Consider the following 19,992-nt stretch of genomic DNA (forward strand, 5'->3'; position numbering starts at 1 on the left):
GCACTGAGGGAGTGGACGTTGGCTAGTATATAGCCAAAATGCTGGAGAAGTTGCTGGGGGAGGGGGCTCTTCGAATATCCCCTGGAAGGGTAAAGCCGCAGGGTAACGAGTCACCGAGAGAGACGGTGGTGCGGTTGCACCGGTTCCTTGATAAAGAACGGCTATTGAGGGGGGCCAGGCAGACGAGATGATGTACCTGAGAGGGCAATGAACTTTGGGTGTACCAGGACCTGGGTGCAGAGTTGGCTAAGAGGAGAGGGGCTTTAACAGAGTGAAGGCAGCCCTCTTTAGGAAGGGGTTGAAGTTCGGGATGCCGTAAACGGCCGGCCTCTGGGTGACCTACAATGGCCAGGAATATTATTTTGGGACACCGGAGGAAGCGATGGAGTTTGCGAGACAATGGACTGGCAGGAAAGGGAGGATATTGTATTTTGGAGGTGGTGTTTGGGGAGGATGGTTCTCTGGCCAGGGTCAGGCTTTGGCCATGTTTTGTATCTCTTGCCAGGGGGGAGGGGTCGTTTGTTTTTTCTTGTGTGAGTGTCATGGCTGCAACGTTCTCATCTCCCTGGGGAATTTGGTTTGTGGATTGCATTCAAGGCTGTTTTGTGGGGATGGGGGAGGGTCGTGGGCAAGTGCATTGGGTTCTGTTTTTTCTCTAGGGGGTAATGTCCATTGTTTTCTGGGGTATTTTTTCTCGTCTTTGATTGTTGATATTTTTATTTGCACTAAGGTAGTGTGTGAGCGGGGCTTGGGGAGACCAGTGGGTGAGTAGTTGCTAGGCCCCACGGGCGGGGCCTGCCAGGCGGGCTAGTTCACTGAAGAGCAGTGGGGGGTGAGCATGTGGTTAGTGTGTTGATGGGGTTTGAGATTGTTGTTCTGTGTGTGGAGGGGGGGGGCACGACGAGGGGATCGATGGTGGTGGACATCAGAGGGCGGGCCTGGTGCGTTGCGGGACGTGGCCCGGCCCAGGAGGGGCTATGGTTGATTTGGAAGAGAGGGGAGGGGGAGGGGGGGGGGGGGGGGGGGGGGGGCCCTGTCCAGGCTGATCACATTGCATGTAGGAAGGTTGAATGGGCCAGTCAAGAGATCCTGCGTATTCATGTACTTGAGGAGCTTAACGGCGGATGTGGCATTCTTGCAGGAAACACACCTGAAGATCAGGGATAAAACAGGCTAAGGAAAGGGTAGGTAGATCAGGTCTTTCATTCAGGGTTAGATTTGAAGATGAGGTGGGTGGCAGTCTTGATTAATAAGTGGGTAGCATTTGAAATGGGAAACATAATGGCAGTTTCTGGAGGGGGGGGGGGGGGGGGAAGGTTCATTACGGTAAGTGGGAAATTGGAGATGCCGGTAGTGTTGGTGAATGTTTACGCCCCAAACTGGGACGATGTAGAGTTTATGAGGCAGGTGTTTGGGAAGATCCCGGACCTGGACTCGCACCGGCTGATAACGGGGGGAATTTTAGCACAGTTCTGGAGCCAAAATTGGATCGGTCGAGTCAGAGGTTGGGGAGAGTATCAGCAGTGGCAAGGGAATTGAAAGGGTTTGTAGAGCGTATGGGAGGTTTGGTGGGCCGAGGGCAAAGGAATTTTCGTTTTTCTCCCATGTACATAGGGTGTACTCTCGGATTGACTATTTTCTGATGGGACAGAATGCTGTAGCTGGGGTGGTCGGTTCAGAGTATTTGCCGATTGTACTTTCGGACCACACGCCGCATTGGGTGGACGGTGCCAGAGCCCACAATGGAGGTTGGATGTGGTATTGTTGGCAGATAAGGAGGTTTGTGAGCAGTTGAGCGCTGCTATTCGGTGTTGTGTGTTGCGGGACGTGGGACAGCCAAAACCGGGGGCTTGGATGAGCGATCTAGCAGAGTTCCTCAGGCTGGAGAAGATAAAGTTCACCTTGAGGGTCTTTGGGGGGGGGGGGGAGAAAGAGATTGCCCGGAGATGGCAGCTGTTCATCGACTTCTTCGAAAGTAGTTAAGGTGTCAGCAGTGGAAGGGGGGTTGGGCAGAAAAGGAGGTAGGGGAGCGGGATGCTAGATATTTGTTTTGATATTTGCATTCCAGTTTATTTGCTTTTTTTATGTTTGTGTTTAATGTATATAAATAAATGCCTCAATAAAATATTTTTTAAAAACTCACCTCTCCATTGAGTACAGAAGTTATCTTGGGAGGATCCTCTTGAATAACACACTATTGAATGATGAAATCCCCCATCGCCTGGCAAAAGCAAGTTGGGTTTGTCAAGCTCACTCAGACTTTGAAAAGAGACGAGTTTGTTGCAGTACAAAGAACAAAGTCTATCAGGCGTTGCTTCTTGCATCACGTTTTATGGATGGTACATTAGTGATAACCTATCGGTGTCAGGTAAAGCAACTAGAAGCACTCCATCTTTGCTGTGTGATCTATTTGTAACATCAGATTGCAAGACAAAATCCCCAACACAGAGGTTCTTACAAAGTGCTGCATATCGGGCATTGACAGTATGCTCAGCAGAGCTAAGTTTCGCTGGGTTGGTCATGTGGTTCACATGACACAGGAGCAGAATTAGGCCATTCGGGTCTGTTACACCATTCAATCATGGCTGATAGATTTCTCATCTCCATTCTCCTGCCTTCTCCCTATCGTCCCTGATCCCAATTACACATTCACTGGGGGAGGGGGGGGGGGGAGATCCCCAAAGCCAGTACTTGACAGCAAACGTTTGAGCACAGGATCCCATATCCCAAAATGTCTAAACTTAGATAAAAGACGATCTGTAGATAAACCTCGGGGATTGCAAGCTGGATCCCAATACAAAAGAAAACACCTTCAACAGACCCAAATGGAGAATTCTCCATCAGGCCATTTTTTCATTTGAGGAGAGTCAGGACAAGCAAGTGTGCTGCAAAGCCAGTGCCTCCATCTATTTCTCCAACACTGACTTCATATGCAGTATTTGCAATTAATTATGCAAATTAAGAATGGGACTAACATATGAGATGACAAAAATCTAGACTACAAACTTTTGTTTTTGCTTGTTGAAAATCTGAAGCAACAGGAGACATCATCACAATCCAGTGTTGATTTTCACTCAAGCATCAACATCCCCTCGTCGCAAAATATCAGAAACACAGTAATATTTCTTCGAAAGAACATTTTATTAATATGGTGCTTGACTACTCAATTTACATTTTCAAATAATATGAAATTCTAAATCACTAAGGTGCATTAATAAATCAACAATTATAAAAACATTTGGGGGAAAAACTGAATGCGGACAATGAAAATTCAAAAGAATGATTTCCACATGAAAACGATGAAAATACTCATAAGGCTACAAACAAAGTGTGCATCTGTAAGGTTCAAAGCTATTTTCCTTCTAAATATAGCACAAGTCACTGCTATACAGGTTATGATCCAACTAAACTTAAAATTCACACAGTCAGAAAGATGTGTTTTCAATAATAGTGCTAAGCATTCGAGTACTGAGGGAATTAACTACCAGATTTTCAAAACAATTTAAGCCTTTGCAGTTGCTTAATAAAAGGATAATTCATGGATTGTAAAAAATGAAACATTTGGGGAAGGAAGTAGGAAAAACAATCCAATGAAACAATTAGTTGGGACACAGTGATGCATAAGACTTGGTGCTATTGTAAACAAATAGATGTTAAATGACCATTGTAATTCAGGTCTGTCCACATTCTAAAAATGGATTGTGCAAAGTGTACAAGGACAGTATTTTTACTTCAGACTATCAGATGACTCAAGAGCAATGATGTATTTTGCTCTGAAATTTGGCATTCAAAATCCTCAGTACTCACAGAATGCTCTTAAAAGAACGAATCACAAAATACAGCAGAACTTAGGAAATGCAATTACATATAAACCATAACATGTTAAACAGTTTTTAAAATATGGTCATTTTTGGTATTATTTTACTGAATCACACCAACACTGACAGAAATAATTTATGTCTCAGTCAATCCTTTAGTAGGGCAGCCTCTACTGACAAGTACTGGTGCTGTCGATGGATGGGTGTGAATATTTTTTGGCATAATATTTGCTTTCTTCTATTTCCAAGGAAATGTAATTTTCAAAGTGAGCACATATTTCAAAACATACATCCAGTACAACCCTTAATTCGGAAAAGGCAAATAGATGTTCATTTCTGTCAGGAACATAATGCAGGATTGGTTGATAATCACATTGAATTTAAGAATAGTGAAGTAAAACAATTGCATGATTTAAGTAGTCAGTTCAGTAAATAGAATCATACTACATTATGTTGGTAAGGCAATAATTTGCTCCAGTGCATTAGACAATAATTGATACGACTTAATTATGTTTAAAATTCATGTTTGAGGCCCCTCAAAGCTAATGTCAAGGAGTGAAGGTACTGGGACGAGCAGAAATTATTTTGCTAGTTTTAGCAATGTCAAACAGACAATTAAATGTATGCATTAGACAAAAATGCACTTGATTTGTACCTCTTAATGAGGCAGCATGAGGGGAGTGCTCTTGCAAGATGATTTACTAACTTTTAACATCCAAATTTGTACAAAAAGGCACACAATACTGATAAGTTAAAATTTGAAACAATATTCCCTCTGGTAAATATTGGAGTGCAGTAAAATTTTGGAGTTATAGAGCACAATTTTCTCCCTTTTAAATGACTGGCGCAAATATCAACCACTCTTCAGCACCACAAGCTATCTTGTGCAAGCAAAGACCCTCTGACTTTCTGGCTGTGCGATACATCATTTCCTCAGGGGTACCTCGCCTCTTCCCTCCTGTTATTTTAATTTTACATCAAGGGCGAGGGAAAGCAGAAGAAAATGGGATGAATGAACACACCTTTCTGCAGTTGAAAATTGACCCAAAAGAGGGAAATAGCATTTACATAATTAAGGATAATTTTCGTCTTCAGTTTCAGAATATAATAACTTTGCAGGATGGAACACCCGATTGCAAAATTGCTCACCATTTTATTTTAATGGTGGAAAAAGAGTGATATGCTGATATTCAGTTTTGTGATAAGGCCTCTGTCCTGCTAAGTTCTTATGTTTGATGCTGAAGAAAATCTAATCTTTCACATTGCAGAATTTTTACAGCTAAATATTCTGGGCAATATTTTCAAATCCAGTTGAGCAGTTTATTAGCATGAAGACATTTCAGGAAATAGGATTCTGCAGATTAGTTCACATTTTCACTCAAGACAAAATAGTGATGCTAAGAATTATTTTAAAAAGTCGAAACACTGACAATCTCTAAAGACCAAAAAGTGTTTAAATAAAATGTATGGCAATTTAAAATGAAAAGAGCCTCCACTCTAGGTCAACTACATTTACTAAATGTGTCCCTTTTTTTTCCTGGAACCCACAAATCACGTAGTCACACGTATGCCTGGGAACAATTTACTAATTACAGCAAACACTCGACAGTTTAGCTCCTTAAGCTAGTCAAGAACAGGGCAAGTGGAATTCTGCATATTTCATTTTCTACAGTTTAAGATCTACAAGTCCTGAGATTTTCTAATAAAATGTGCATTAAAAAATTAGACTTACTGTTTTGCAGTTATTAGATCAGCTGAGCAGGTGATTATTTCTCCATTGCAAAATATTAAAAAAGCACAAACCAACTGCCTCTGTTCAATGGCCAGTGACACCAGTCCAGAGGCAATATCTTCCTCCCTTTTTTGCTTTTGGGTCTCTCATCCCTGGTCAAGTACAGACAAGTTAACCTGCATTCAAGCATTAGCCAATGCTGCCCAATAAACTTGATGGTAGAAAGTGCATAAGACTTTGCTACACATCCCACAGCCAATTTGCTTTCCTGCCCTGTGGGATAGACTTGCTAGCTATTGTTGCAGTAAGCTCCAATGCAGAATTACAAATTTACATCCAGTTGTTCCATGGTAGAGTGCACTGGGCCACCCATGTGTTCACTCCCACAATGCCCAAAGTATGTCTATTTCAAATCAGGCTGCAGTGCCCACAGTAGTGCAATATTCAAGACGTGTGTGGTAATTCACAAAACAACAACAGATGCATTTCCTGAAATTCTGCCCAAGCCTGAAGCATTATCGAAAAAGGCCAAATGTAAAACATGGAATCGCTTCACTAAATGTGAAAGATTTTCTTGTTCCTGCACTAAAGATTTCATCAAGCATTGGGCAATAATTTCAGGGATGTGGCGTCTTGTTCCACAAATTTCAATCATTTCCGTGGAATTTATCCAGATGCTCTGCAAATTTCTAACTGACCCATGGTACTGAACAAATGTTTAGTCAAATTGCACTTAGTTAAAAAAATTATAAACTGGTACCTAGAATATATACATACAATGGAACAAAAAATTTCCAAAATAACGAGGTGGAAACATTGGAACTTAATGGGCTAAACAGTAAAAAAAACTCAAATAAAAAATGCCTTGTATAATTCCCTTCATTCACTTTTCTTCTTACGTAAATCAATTTAAAATTAGATCTCAATATTTAAGCTCAAAATAAGTTTTGTTCCAGTCTCATTCTTTGCCCCCTCCAAATGAAAATACACTTCAGTGAACAAACCTGTCCTACTAGAACTGTTTCCAGAATAAAATTAAAATTACACACAGATAGCAGCAGTATGAGAGTAAGCTTGACCACTAGCATTACCAATTGTTTAGACATCAATACAAATCACAGACTTGATATATTTTGCTTCGTTCTTTTTAAGAAACTGACGCTGTTAACCTTGAATTAAGCTCACTAAGAGCGCAACAAGGTGCGAGGCAAATAAACAGATAGTTTTTGGATTCAGCTCATCACCTACTTCCACCCAACATTCTTTCAAAATAAAGAATTCCAGTCATTTCCATTAGGCCCGTCAGCCAAGCTTCCTCCCCTGCCTTTCTCACATTCACTCCCTTCAGAAACCTAAATGCTTCTGTAAACAAGTCATCCAGAGTACAGATGGAAGCTCCTGCCTCCAGTAAGAAAAGCAGCTGGCAGCAAGTACTCCTGGCAGCATTGCAGCACATGGGTTCATCAAGAGCTTGGATAGGAATTGCCTCCATCCAGAATTAATATGCAAAATCCGATGTATAATGTTAATGTGAAGTACTGGTTTGATTTGTTACTGGGATTCTCTTGTGCACTGTCCCATTCTTCAGCATTTATAGGCCGTTAATTCCAGAGAAACCATCTCTCTGTAAGAGTTCACGCTGCAGACTCCTTCAGTGTGTCATTCAAGTACCATTTCATACTAAAGCTGTCCTTATGGTGGTCAAACAATTTTTTTCAGCACCTCTTTAAACTTTGCACCTAAAATTTTAAATCCTGAATGTTATCAAATACAGTAGTAGAAAATTGCATTATGTTAAGTAATCATCCCAGTGAGTGGTTTGGCATTATCTGACTTCAATAAGGCTCATGTTGCAAATATGAAATAAACATGCAGGATTTCAAACCGGTCATTTCTCTGTGCTAGTTTCAAGAGCGTGCCACAACTTTACCAAACGTACTAAAATTTATAAATATTGTATATATAGACATCTCTCTCTCTTGTGAAACAACATATTATAGAAAGGTGTGCAACATAACACTTCAAAGTGATAAGATCTTTAACCTATTTTGGTTAGTATTGGTTCTGTAAAAAGATCAGCATTCATGAAACTTGGCCATAAAGCTGTGATCCACGTAACTACTACACAGGTTAAGTACAAAAAGTCCTAAAAAGAGGGCTCAAGCTTGATTAGAATTGGGATTGATTTTCTTCTGCACAAAGCCCACATGTAACTGGACCTTAGCAACCGGTATTAATAAGGAGCATTATCACTGCACCTTGAACTTTAAGGCTCAGAGCTGTTTAAACAAAGCTTCCTCCAGTTTGTTCTACAGAAGTGAGACCAATTGCAGAAACAGCCTTTCAATTCACAATTAAAAGGTGGGAGCTGTTTAACAGGAGTAAAAATGCATCTATTACTTATATACACAAAGCTGGAGGCATTTAACATTTATATCTATGCCCATCAGTGTTCGTTCTCCCAAAATTAAGGATCAATAAGGAAAGTGAACACAAATGAATACAGTCCACCATGGGAGCAGAAAATAGGTAGTCTGTGCAGACCATTCCAAGCTGCAGAAGTAGCTGTGGTCCTTGATAAAGCATTTCGATAACAACATTTCAGCTTCTTCGCTCTCAGAATACATTTGCAGTGCTGCATGTGTAAAGTTTGGCTGTGTTTCCCAGTAAAAAGTAACTAAAAGGCATTTCTGTACATGAACAGCACTACCTCTTGAAAGTTTGTAGCAGTTTACTGCCCTGCACTCATGCTGGAGTTCGCACTGCTGCAACTCTCTTCATATGTTGGGGGAGGATCTGTTAAAAGACAAAATAAATTAAATTAGCCATCAAATCTGCAAATAGATGGTTTGTTTTTGTTTAGTGAGAAAACTTATTCATTGGTTTTCTCAGTTGTTAGAAAACTTTAACAAAAAATGCCAACAGTTGAAGTAGGAAATTTGCAACCAGAGTTGCATTTGATAGCAAGATATGCACTGTTGCTTCATTGCGCCAGGGACCCGGGTTCGATTCCCTGCTTGGGTCCTGTCTGTGCGGATTCTGCACGTTCTCCCCGCGTCTGCGTGGGTTTCCTCTGGGTGCTCCGGCTTTCTCCCACAGGTCCCGAAAGATGAGCTTGTTCGGTGAATCGGACATTCTGAATTATCCCTCAGGATACCCGAACACGCGCCGGTCACGACTAGGGGATTTTCGCACTAACTTCATTGCAGTTAATGTAATCCTACTTGTGACACTAATACAGCTTATCAGAAGATATTATTCCTAGTTTAGTTCAATATAATCAAAAGAAAAGATGAGTAAACTTGAAATAGCTTTACATGTCTCAGAATTATTAAAAACAGCAAACCTACCATATGGATAAGCCCACGTGCTATATTCAGGAGGTAAAATCAGAGGATTTTCACTAAGATCTGCAACAACAGGTCCATCTGCATAGTAAGGGACTGTAGCACCAGTTGAAATACAAAGCACAGGGCCAGGAAGTTGCTCACTAGTATGGTTTTCAAAGCCAGGTGCGTAGTTAAAAGGATGAGATGACAATGTCTGCTGCTGCGAGTGGCTTTTGGTTGGAAGAATGACACTGTCCATGGGCTGATGTCCAGTAGCCCCGATATCTTCAGCTGGTGGAGCTGTGGGCATCACTGTGGCTTGCGTAGGTTGGGATTGCCTGGATGGAGTCAGTGGGGGACTGTTCACCGCAATATTTCCAATATAGATTGGTAAGCTGACTAAAATCTCTGGAGATCGGACAGAAACCTGCCAAAACAAAAAAATGGTCTTGCCAGTTTTTTCACAATCTTTGAAAAGTTGAAACAATCTTATTATATAAAATTAAATTCTAAAGCTAGAAACAAATAAACCAATGAGATCAAATGATCCAGTGAGCAAAGTATTGCTTCCTTATGCAAAACTAATTGACAGACAATAAAGTGCCACATTTATACCCTGGTTTGTGTTGAACAGGCAGGGCTTGGGAAACCCAGACAGAGGGTTAGTGAGAATAAGATGCCAAGCAAAAACAACAGCGAGGATTTACATGCTTGATCACTAATCAGTGACCCTTTTCTGGAAAGGCTGCATGTGAAGGCATCTATCTATTGGCAGCAGGGTCATGTTCAGCTGGGCACCTCTTCGTGATCAGCAGCATATCAACAGTCACTGTTTTGCGATATACATGAAAAAGGGTCTCTTCAACACATTAAAAAACAATTGCTGAATGTCTGCAGAACCGTATCTGAGCATATAAAAATATAGAAAACTGAAGCAGATCATTTGGCTCTTCGAGCCTACCCAACATTCAATATGATCATGGCTGATCCCCTATATCAATGCCATACTCCTGCATTCTCCCCTTACCCCTTGACGCCTTTGGAACCTGGAAATCTACTTCCTTCTTCAATATATTCAGTGACTTGGCCTCCACAGCCATCTTAGGCAGAGAATTCCACAGGCTCACCACTCTCCTCACCTCAGACCTAAATGATCTACCCCGTACTCTGAGACTGTGACCCCTTGCTGTAGGTCCACCAGCCAGAAGGATTATCACCTCTGCATCCATTGTGTCCAGCCCGGTCAGAATTTTAGAGTTTGTATCAATTTAGGAGACAAAATTGTACTAGTACAGGATAGGCAAGTGACTAGATGTGAAGGAGCTGCAGGCTCTGTGTCAATTTATGTTCAAGTGAAGCCATGTGGGGACATTTTACTATATAAATGCCAGATTTTGTTTGAGTGTCAAAGCTCTGTGCCTTGTATTCTACATCATGCATTTCAGCAACTGCTGTCAAGGTCACCAACTAACAGATGTTTGCAGACAAGGAAGAAAAGGGTTGAGTAGACAAAATGTTCTATTCTATTGACTTTACTTTGAGTTAAAGATATTTAATTATTATCCTCACCTGAATGAAATAATCTATTTGTATTAAATTGCAACCATGTAGAGATGACTGAGGTAAGGCTGGTACGATGATCTGTTCCTTCCATTCAGCTTGTTTCCAAGATTTTACTCCTGATCCTTCAACCTCCGCAATTGTCCGCAAGTCATAGATTAATCGCTTTGATTTATACGTAGCTTTCTGTAACAAAATGTCAAAACAATGTCACTACCACTTTGGAGACCAATAACTTGAAAGTAAGTTTGAACCCACAGTCGATAGCTTAAAAGAATGACACAACAAAATTTCACCTTTTACTATTGAGCCTTTTACTGAAACAACCAAACTAAAAGCATTGTTGACTGAACACTATTGTTGTATTGTTGTAGACAACTTGGACTTTATGCCAAAGAACAGAACTGCCCCTTTCACTTTTAATGCAACCAAAAAACCCACTTCACAGGTATACTGCCCTGAAGAAGTCATTTGATTTTCCAAGACCCAGTCCAATGTGATTCTTAGCTCTTTTTTTTCGCCCAGCCTGGTACCCTTTAATTTCAGAACTGTGTTTAACAGTAACAGCTTTTCCTTTTAATTGTCCCTCTAGCGCAAACTGCCAATTCTTCCAGCCTAGTTCCAAATCCACAAATTTGGTCCTTTCAATTAAAGCACAAGTCCCCATCCACATTCCTGCACAATGAACCATAGGAGACTAGGACTCCAGCTGCTTCCTGTCTCCTAGATCCTGGCAGACTACCTGTGCCCGAGTGTTTCAGCGATATCTTAGGAACCCTTCCCCTCGTAAAGCCATTCCATTCTCCATGGCAACATGAATCACACGGACCTGTATCTAGGTAAAAATGCAGATTAGCTATTCTTTAGACCACAATTCTATTCTATTTTGGAATTAAATAGACAGGTTAAGCATAACTTTACAACCTGACATTCTTTACACCTTCCTGGGACGGGAGATTAACAATCTAACCACTGTAAACAAAGGCTGCTGCCATCGTCTCCCAATGTAAACACATTGCACCTTCTTCCCACCAACACAATCTGGCCTTCCATAATTAGCAACAGGCAAACTTCAAACAGGACCAACAGAAATAAAGCTAAACATAATTATTATTGTTGGGAGGAGGGGGTAGGAAGGAATGCGTATTTTGATCAAGTGAACTATGTTGCATATTCATACAAGGCAAACGAGTTTAAAGGAGCGGATTATAAATCTCTTCATCTATACTTTGTCACATTACCTATCACTTTTTGATTTAAATTGTTATATTGATCTGAACATTAGATCATTAATAATAGGTTATAAAGGAGACAAAGCCTCCACTAGACACACAATTCAGTTTCCCACAATATAATTCTAGAACAGGTTTGAGGGGTAATACAGATAGAGACAGCTTGGGGAAAACAAAGCTTGGGGGAAACAGACCTTTATCAGACAGCAATAACCAACAGAATATTTAGCAGGCTTTTACCTATAGACATCAGTGTTCCCGAATATATAGGTTTCACAACTGGCTGCAACACAAATACAAACTTGATGCTATTAAGGAAAGCAACCAGGAAGAACCATTTTTAACCTGGAAATATACCTTCAGGCTTGGGGAGTCTGTCCCACTTGCACAAATCTCAGAACACCAAAGCAGAAAATGCTACACGTTGCTTATTTTCACTGAATGTTTTGCTTTAGATTTGGATTATGGAGGTAAATGGGGATATTCTTTAAAGTGCCAAGTTATGTGCATGGACATATTGAACAATAATAAATGCTGGACACAAACAGCAGAACAATTACTATTGAAGCAGAGCTGGAAATTAATCATTTAGCCAGAGTGTCATCCCTTGGATGGTCTATGACTTACTCTAAATCTGATATGACTTACTGACTTGACCATTCAAACAGTAATTACAGTATTATTTTCTCATCATGTTTTGCAATGAATCAAAGCTGCTCCCTCACAAAGGAGTTAGGACAAAAGGTATTTTCCAGCCATTATTAACAAATAAACTTTGGCATGTGTTTAGCTTTTTACTTCAAGCTTTCTATAAATCAAAAAAAAAAAAAACCTGAAATTTGAACAATCTATTAGGTTAGCCTAATTCCTGTTTTCTAAGTAAAGTGATTGATTTTTATTACTGACAGCTCTTGCTGCTATTTTTTTTAGAATTTAAGAAACAGGACATCTGTTGGACAAAACAAAATTATGGTCATGGGTCATATTCAGTGCAATTTCAACAACATTAAATTTTAGATTTGAATGCTACTCTGACGCTTTTTGTACAGACAGCTGGTTTTCAATATTAATAATCATAAAGGGCAAATGGTTATTTTAAGTACTGTCACTGACTAAAAATTCAAAAGATTGCAGAAGTTTGTAAAGATCTATAGATTACCTGGATGAGACTGGCAACAATAGTGCCTATATCCTTCCCAGACTTGTTTTGGATGGCTGTTGTAAGCTGTATGATCTGTCCTGATGTGTATCCTTTAAGATCTGTGCTCACTGTTAAAGCCACAACTCCGCTTTTGACAATCAGGTAGCTAAACTTTTTGGACATGGATATTACATTTGGTTTCTGTGAAGAAAATAAAGGCCAAAAGTTAGCCTTTTGAAAAATATATCCTAAAAAGCAACTGGAGAGCATTCCACTGCTGAGGGGTGGTCACTTGGCTTCCTTTTGTGAGCAGTGTTTGCATCCCATCTGTTCAATCAAACAATGGCACAACATTCATTGAATAATAGAGCAGAGAACTAGGTGGTACAGAGGGTCATTTCACAATCCTACTCGAGATCTATTCTGAAAACTCTTTTAATCACCTGTTTTCCCAAGTGAAACTAGTTACAACTTAAAAATAACTATTGTCAAAGTAGCAGGAGTAAAGGAGAAAATGCTGGTAATACTCAGCAGGTCTGGGAACAGCCCAGAAGACAGAAACAGAGTTAATGCTTTAGATCTATGAGATTTTCTTCAAATCAGAACTGAGCACCAGTATGGTTAGCTAGTAGACAGTTTCCTTTTAATACAAAATGCATCATTTTTCCAATCGACTCCAACAGTTTATTTTAAAATAATTTACATTTGATAACTGTATGTACAGGCTTTGCTCCAACCAAAACCTAGATATGCAAAATAATCAGTTATAAAATAAATCTACTCTTCATCGCTTACAGAATCAAAGTGGTTGCAGCATGACATGTGGTCTGTCAAGTTGCCCTTTCCCCATAACCCTACATTTCCCCCTTCAGGTGCTTATTCAATTCCCTTTTGAAAGTCTCAATTGAATTTGCCTCCGCCACATTCAAGCAGTGCATTCCGTATCCTAACCACTTGCTACGTAAAAAAGGTTTTCCTTATGACAGCATACGTTATATAAAATTATATGCAATAACTGCCATTGGTCATGTTGCAATCTAAAACAATTAATTTACCTCAATATCACTGATTTCATTCAGGTTCAGCAGGTTAAGAATGTAAAACACCTTCTCAGCTTTATAGGCTTTTGAGAATCGTGCAGTTTCTACTGTAGCTTTGATGCGATAGCTTATCTTCCCAAAGAGACCTTCAAATGAAGTAGGAGCAGTTGCTTTGAAAGAGAAAAAGGTTGTGCAAGTTAAGTGATCATACATATTTCATTCCTTTTCAAGTAATTCCAATATAAAAATCCAAAGTGCTTTTAAACACTGGTTTGCTCCCTGACGACATTTGACCAGCAAAATTCATATCCTCAGGAATTTCCCAAATTTGTCAATTTCCATTCTCATTCCGGTATTTCTGGGAACCGTGTTTACCTGAAGGAAAAGGAGCCAGTTGTGCCATAGTTTCTAGTGAATAATTTTGGAGGAAATCAACTAAAAGTCAAGATTGTAACCTAACTCCATATATCTGCCTTTGCCTCATATCCTTTACTATCTTTGGAACAGAAATGCTGAAGAGCATGAAGATCAGGACACTTGCAGAGCAAGGCATATTTTCCTCACCTGATTAAAGGATTTCATACTAGGGTTTGCAAGATCATCTTATTTGTATCTGAGGCTGGGTATTATTTCAAGTCGCAAGTTGAATTTCAACAATTCTGTATTGCAGTTTTTTCTAAAATAATGGCAACCACTTTCTTTTGATTAGCTGGTACCAAGTTCAGACAAAGGTGGGTGGGATATACCAACATTCATAAAGAGGTTTCTCAGGATGAAAGTTTGATAACCACTGTTCTAGATTAATAACACAAAGTAGATCTTTTAACCTCTTAAGTACAATTGTGGATGTTACAGAACGGGGAAAAAAATTAAAAGAAATACGCTGGAACAAACTGAACTACCTTCTGGTGGTTTGTTTTACAGCACCTTTTGAAGAGGCCTGAAGGCAAATTATCAACCTACCTTCCTTCAGCCACGAATGGCTTGCTGAACCAAGAACTACAAAAATTTATAAATACACATAGCTTTTCTTTAGTGTAGTAGATACTGTGGAATTGTGGAAATAATCAGACTTGACGCAACTGGATCAGCAAAAGTCAAAAACAGTTTGAATTTTTAAGATTTGTTTATGTTATATACAGATGGATTTGCTTAATTTATGATTCCATTTGACAAAATGCTAAAAGAGTAGCAAGGGGATAGCCCCTGCTGAAACTATCAGTTTTTTCTGTATTAACTACTTGTGAATGGGTGACACTACTGACTGCCAATCTTTCAGATTGTCATTTTAGGGAGGAGTGCAATTTGTGAGGCATTGCTGGGCAGGATTAAACATATGTAATTAGAACCATTAGAAAAATTAGCTTGAGGGAGTTTTCCTACAAAGGATTATTCAAGAACTCCAATGTTTATTGACTATAGTGCACATAAATACATCTATCTAATTTAAAAGAAATGAAATAAAAATTGCTTATTGTCACAAGTAGGCTTCAAATGAAGTTCCTGTGAAAAGCCCCTAGTCGCCACATTCCGGCGCCTGTTCGGGGAGGCTGTTACGGGAATTGAACCGTGCTGCTGGCCTGCCTTGGTCTGCTTTCAAAGCCAGCGATTTAGCCCTGTGCTAAACAGCCCCATTTCATTTTTCACATGGTCAAATATTTTTGAGAAAAGATGAAAGTTCAAAAATTGCCTGTCTTACTGAAAATAAATGCCACATCCTTATTTACCAAGCACATAAAAGCATAATTGTATAAAGGAATTGAAGAGGAATAGAAATATTAAATAAACATGTAAAGACAGAGGAATGGGATTTGGATAATAACTCCAACACTGTCTATTACAGGGCAGTATATGCATAGGCATGACGGGTCAAATGATCTCCGCTACTGGCATCTTTAATGATGAAAGGTTTTACACCATATAGCAATGTAATTGTAAAAGCAGATCAATACCTCTTGGAATCCATAAACTATGCTTACCAGGAAGAAGAAATTGAAAGGGGTAAGTATACTCTCCAGCATTCAGGGATCCTGTAGAGACAGGGGAAAAGTTTTAAAACTATTTTATTAATCAAAGACATCAAGTTATTAAAGTCAGTTCTATTGTGGCTATCTTGTTTACAGTAATAACTTTAATCATAACTTCATCAGGAATTATAGTTTATAGCAAGACTTTTTTGTGGGTAATTGGTCAGAAAAGGTTAAATATTACAATTAGTATCATTATGAGCAAACATCATTCAGGCTACACAACTAATTGCCTTGAAAACTTCACAGCAGCATCAGTCAAAATTTAACAGAGCAATTGAGAGATAGTGGGAGGGATGATCAAATGCTTGGTAGGTCTGAAGAGCATCTTCAATGGGGAGGAGGAAAGAATAAAAGAGGTTTATGGAGAGAATGCCAAAGCTTAGGGTCTCGGCAATAGAATACATGGTTAGCAATGGTGGTGAGGAATTGAACTAAAGAAAAGAGCATTAGACTGGGATGACCAGTTAGAATAGTGCATTATGGACATTAATTCGGGTTGCAGGGAGTGAACAAAGAGATGGGGAAAGCATGGCGAGAGGTGGCTATCAGGACTGGTTCTTTGCACAAAGGATGCCACAAAGGATGGTGGGAGGCAGAGCCCCAGATGAAGGAAAGGAATGTGTAATGAGCCTATCAGAATCAGTGGCAGTTAGATTATATGACCAGGTCAAGGAAATGGCCTATCGGAATCTTGTATTCGTGTGTGTGGAACTTGATACTGCATGAATGTATACGAGACCACATGTGTTGCCTCCCTTTGTCTCACTCGCTCTGGGAGTTTCAAGAGACATGGGTCTCCTGCCTTCATCAGAGGAAGTGCAAGGTTGCAAGCTATTTGAAATAAACTAAAGGAATTTCTAAATCCGAACTCAGCCTTTTGATTGAGACCAGACTGAACAGAAAGAACTCAATTTCTTCATTTGGTGGCAGCGGTGGGATTTGTACAGGCGACCATCGGTCATCTGCAAAATTAGAATTGAACTGATCTCGGGCAGAGAGAGAGGAAATGGGCCCACGACGTGAGTAGCTAGAAAATGACCATGTCAGTTTTCCTCTGTATCGTAGTCTGATGAAGTTTAATCACTCGCACATGGTCAGGTAAGGTCGTCTCAACGAAATAAAAGGTCAGTCTGGCGGATTAGAAAACTAATTTCAATCGATATAAGTACGATTGAGGGCTATTTAACGGAGGGAATTTGAGGGGACAATTCAGCTAGGGCTTGAGAGAATGTGCCTCGGAATTCAGTTTGCATGTTGAAAATTAAAATTGGTTGTATTGAATTACACTGTAATTCGGTTAAATTCTTTAACGGGTTGAGGGAATGTTACAGACAATTCAGTTAAGACCACTGAGGGAATGTTCTGGAGACAATTCAATGCCGTACAATTAGAATTGATTAAAGTTGGATTTTGTTAGGGGGAAGATATGTCTTATGAGTGAAAAAGTTGGGAGATGAATGGCTACTAGGGGGAACCAGAGACGTGGAAAATTCAGAACCGTATCGGAAAAGAGGTGGTTTCAGGAATGTTTAAATTTACTTTACAGTTTTGAAGAAGGGAAAAAACGTGCAAATTCAAAGTTTTATTGTCCAGTTGGTTGAGATGAATGAAAGTATGGTGCTTTGAATTCCTTTTGTTTGAGTGGAGATCTTGGTGGATGAATGAGTGTGTGTGTTTAATAAAAATTTGTGAACTTCTCTGGTATTCCTAGTTTTTAAAATGTTGTGTTTTGCAAAACGAAGTTGCACATCAATTAGGAGGTATACAGGGGCAGTTAAAAGTGAGATTTAAAATGGGGTATGTATTTGAAAGTTCTTTGGAAAATCAGCAATAATGACTAACATTGTGGAAGTTATTTAGGACACAATTCTCAGGAAGTAAACAAAAAGCAAAATCAAAATGTATAAATTGGGATTTGTAAATGATTAAATGATTAGTTGAACTTGGCATAGTCTTGGTTGGGTAAAAAAGAAAAAGAGAACAAAGGAATCTAAAATTGAAATGCGAAGACTAGGCATTCGGTGAATTGAGGCCACGTGCTCCTTTATTAGAGGCAGCCATGATGTACCTACATTTAAAAATTTTGTTCGGTGAGTTCCAAATTGTAGAAATTTCAGTATTTTTTCTGTAAACGCACTACACATCAAATTTAAGATTTGGGGCTTTTCATATAGCAAAGATTATGGATTTTTAAAACTTTATTTCAAGATTACACAGGGGGAAAGGAAGATCCCAGTAGAAAGGAAGAAGGCCATTTTAGAGATGCCCAAACCCCAAATCAGTTTAAGAGGGGTTAGGCAGGTACTGGGGACTATTCGTCTACTATAGGGCCTTGGTGTATAAGCACTCAGAACACAGCACAGCTCAGAACAGGCCCTTCGGCCCACGATGTTGTGCCGAACCTTTGTCCTAGATTAATCATAGATTAGCATTGAATTTACAGTGCAGAAGGAGGCCATTTGGCCCCGAGTCTGCACCGGCTCTTGGAAAGAGCACCCTACCCAAACTCAACACCTCCACCCAACACCAAGGGCAATTTTGGACACTAAGGGCAATTTATCATGGCCAATCCACCTACCCTGCACATCTTTGGACTGTGGGAGGAAACCGGAGCACCCGGAGGAAACCCACGCAGAGGAAACTTGAGGGAACGCTGCAAGCACTGACCCCAGGGAGTTAGGCAGTCCCGAGAGCAGGTAGAATGGAGACTGTAGCATAATTTCGCTTTCAAGAAAAAATAATTAAACATGCCCTTGCGTTATATGTGGAGAGGGCATTGTGGCAGTAAGGGGCTAGAAACACGGGGACCAATGAGACCAGCATTAGGAGGTAGTCGGTGGAAGTGATATGGCACAGCTCCACTGGGTCCTAGTGCCCGCTGAGTTGCAAGAACGTCACTAGCAGAAGAAATGAAGTTTAGAATGTTAACTACATTGCAGGCAGAGCTTTAGGATATGGGACCGGAGCTCAGATTAGGAGTATTACTTGCAGTATCAGGAAATGAGAATCCGATGGCAGGGAAAGATTAATAAAAATAGATACAGAAATTTAAAAAAATTAAGATATTAAAACCAATTGATAACATAAAGGAAATAAGGAATGCAAACCTAGCAATAGAAAGAATGACACAGGGTTAATCAGCACACAATTCCAGCACACAATCCAGGGAGACGATACAGGCCATAAAAGAAATAGCCCTTGACCCGAGGTGCCAAATGCGAGCTGGAGATAATGATCAAAGAGTTAGAACTGAATCATTCAAGAAGTCACATATGCATCGACGAATAGCCCACTTCAGGTAGTTAGCAAGCCTGCTGGTACATTTAGAATGGTAACGAATTACAAAGCATTAAATAAGGTTACAAAAAGAAAAAAAAGAGAAGGATAAACGGTATTTAATAAATTCACAAACTACATTGGAGAAGGTGGCAGGCAAAACTTATTTAACTAGCAAAGATTTAGCCAACAGATTCGGGAGTGTTCCGTTAGACCCAGCCAACAGGGAAAAGACAGCATTTACCTTTGGCACTAAACATTACGTAAACTGTAAATTGCCACAAGGATATGTTAATTCCCCAGACCACTTTCAGGCAATAGTAAGGGAGTTGATTAAAGATGATTTAGCTTTAGTATATATTGATGATGTGTTAATTGGAGATGATGATCAGGGGGACACACGTTGAAAGAGTGACCAAAATTATTAAAACACTTAATGAAGCAGGGTTTAAGATAGGGCGAAAGAAATGCCAGATTGGCAGGAGTGAAGTTGATTATCTAGGGTAGTCAGTGTCAAGGGCAGGTGGGGAAGCCAGTGTTGGGATGAGAAAGCTGCTAGAATCGCAGCGCCCGTTTCACGAAACGGTACCCCCGTTTCATGGGAATTTTGGGGTATTTGAGACCAGTAGTGGAAGACTTTGATGCTAGATCTTTATGAACCTTTAAAAGGGGATTTTAGGTGGACCAGTGAAGAACAAAGAAAATTACAGCACAGGAACCAGCCTTCGGCCCTCCCAGCCTGCACCGATCCAGATCCTTTATCTAAACCTGTCACCTATTTTCCAAGGATCTACTTCCCTCTGTTCCCCACTGTTCATATATCTGTCTAGATGC

General features: G+C 40.0%; 1 protein-coding gene across 2 annotated transcripts in view; it reads right to left on the reverse strand.

The window, feature by feature from the left end:
- Positions 1-3,122: 3,122 nt before the first annotated feature.
- Positions 3,123-19,992, reverse strand: part of arrdc1b (arrestin domain containing 1b) — a 77,247-nt gene continuing 60,377 nt past the window's right edge. For both annotated transcript variants that reach the window (XM_072488284.1, XM_072488285.1), the window contains 6 exons: positions 15,832-15,882; positions 13,868-14,022; positions 12,831-13,013; positions 10,449-10,625; positions 8,901-9,306; positions 3,123-8,346 (listed from right to left, as the gene is read on the reverse strand). In XM_072488284.1, coding sequence (XP_072344385.1) covers positions 8,282-8,346; positions 8,901-9,306; positions 10,449-10,625; positions 12,831-13,013; positions 13,868-14,022; positions 15,832-15,882 — 1,037 coding nt within the window. In that variant the 3' untranslated portion in view covers positions 3,123-8,281. The remainder of the gene's footprint in view (positions 8,347-8,900; positions 9,307-10,448; positions 10,626-12,830; positions 13,014-13,867; positions 14,023-15,831; positions 15,883-19,992) is intronic.

Source organism: Scyliorhinus torazame, chromosome 22 (assembly GCF_047496885.1).
Source record: "Scyliorhinus torazame isolate Kashiwa2021f chromosome 22, sScyTor2.1, whole genome shotgun sequence".
Taxonomy (NCBI): Eukaryota; Metazoa; Chordata; class Chondrichthyes; order Carcharhiniformes; family Scyliorhinidae; genus Scyliorhinus; species Scyliorhinus torazame.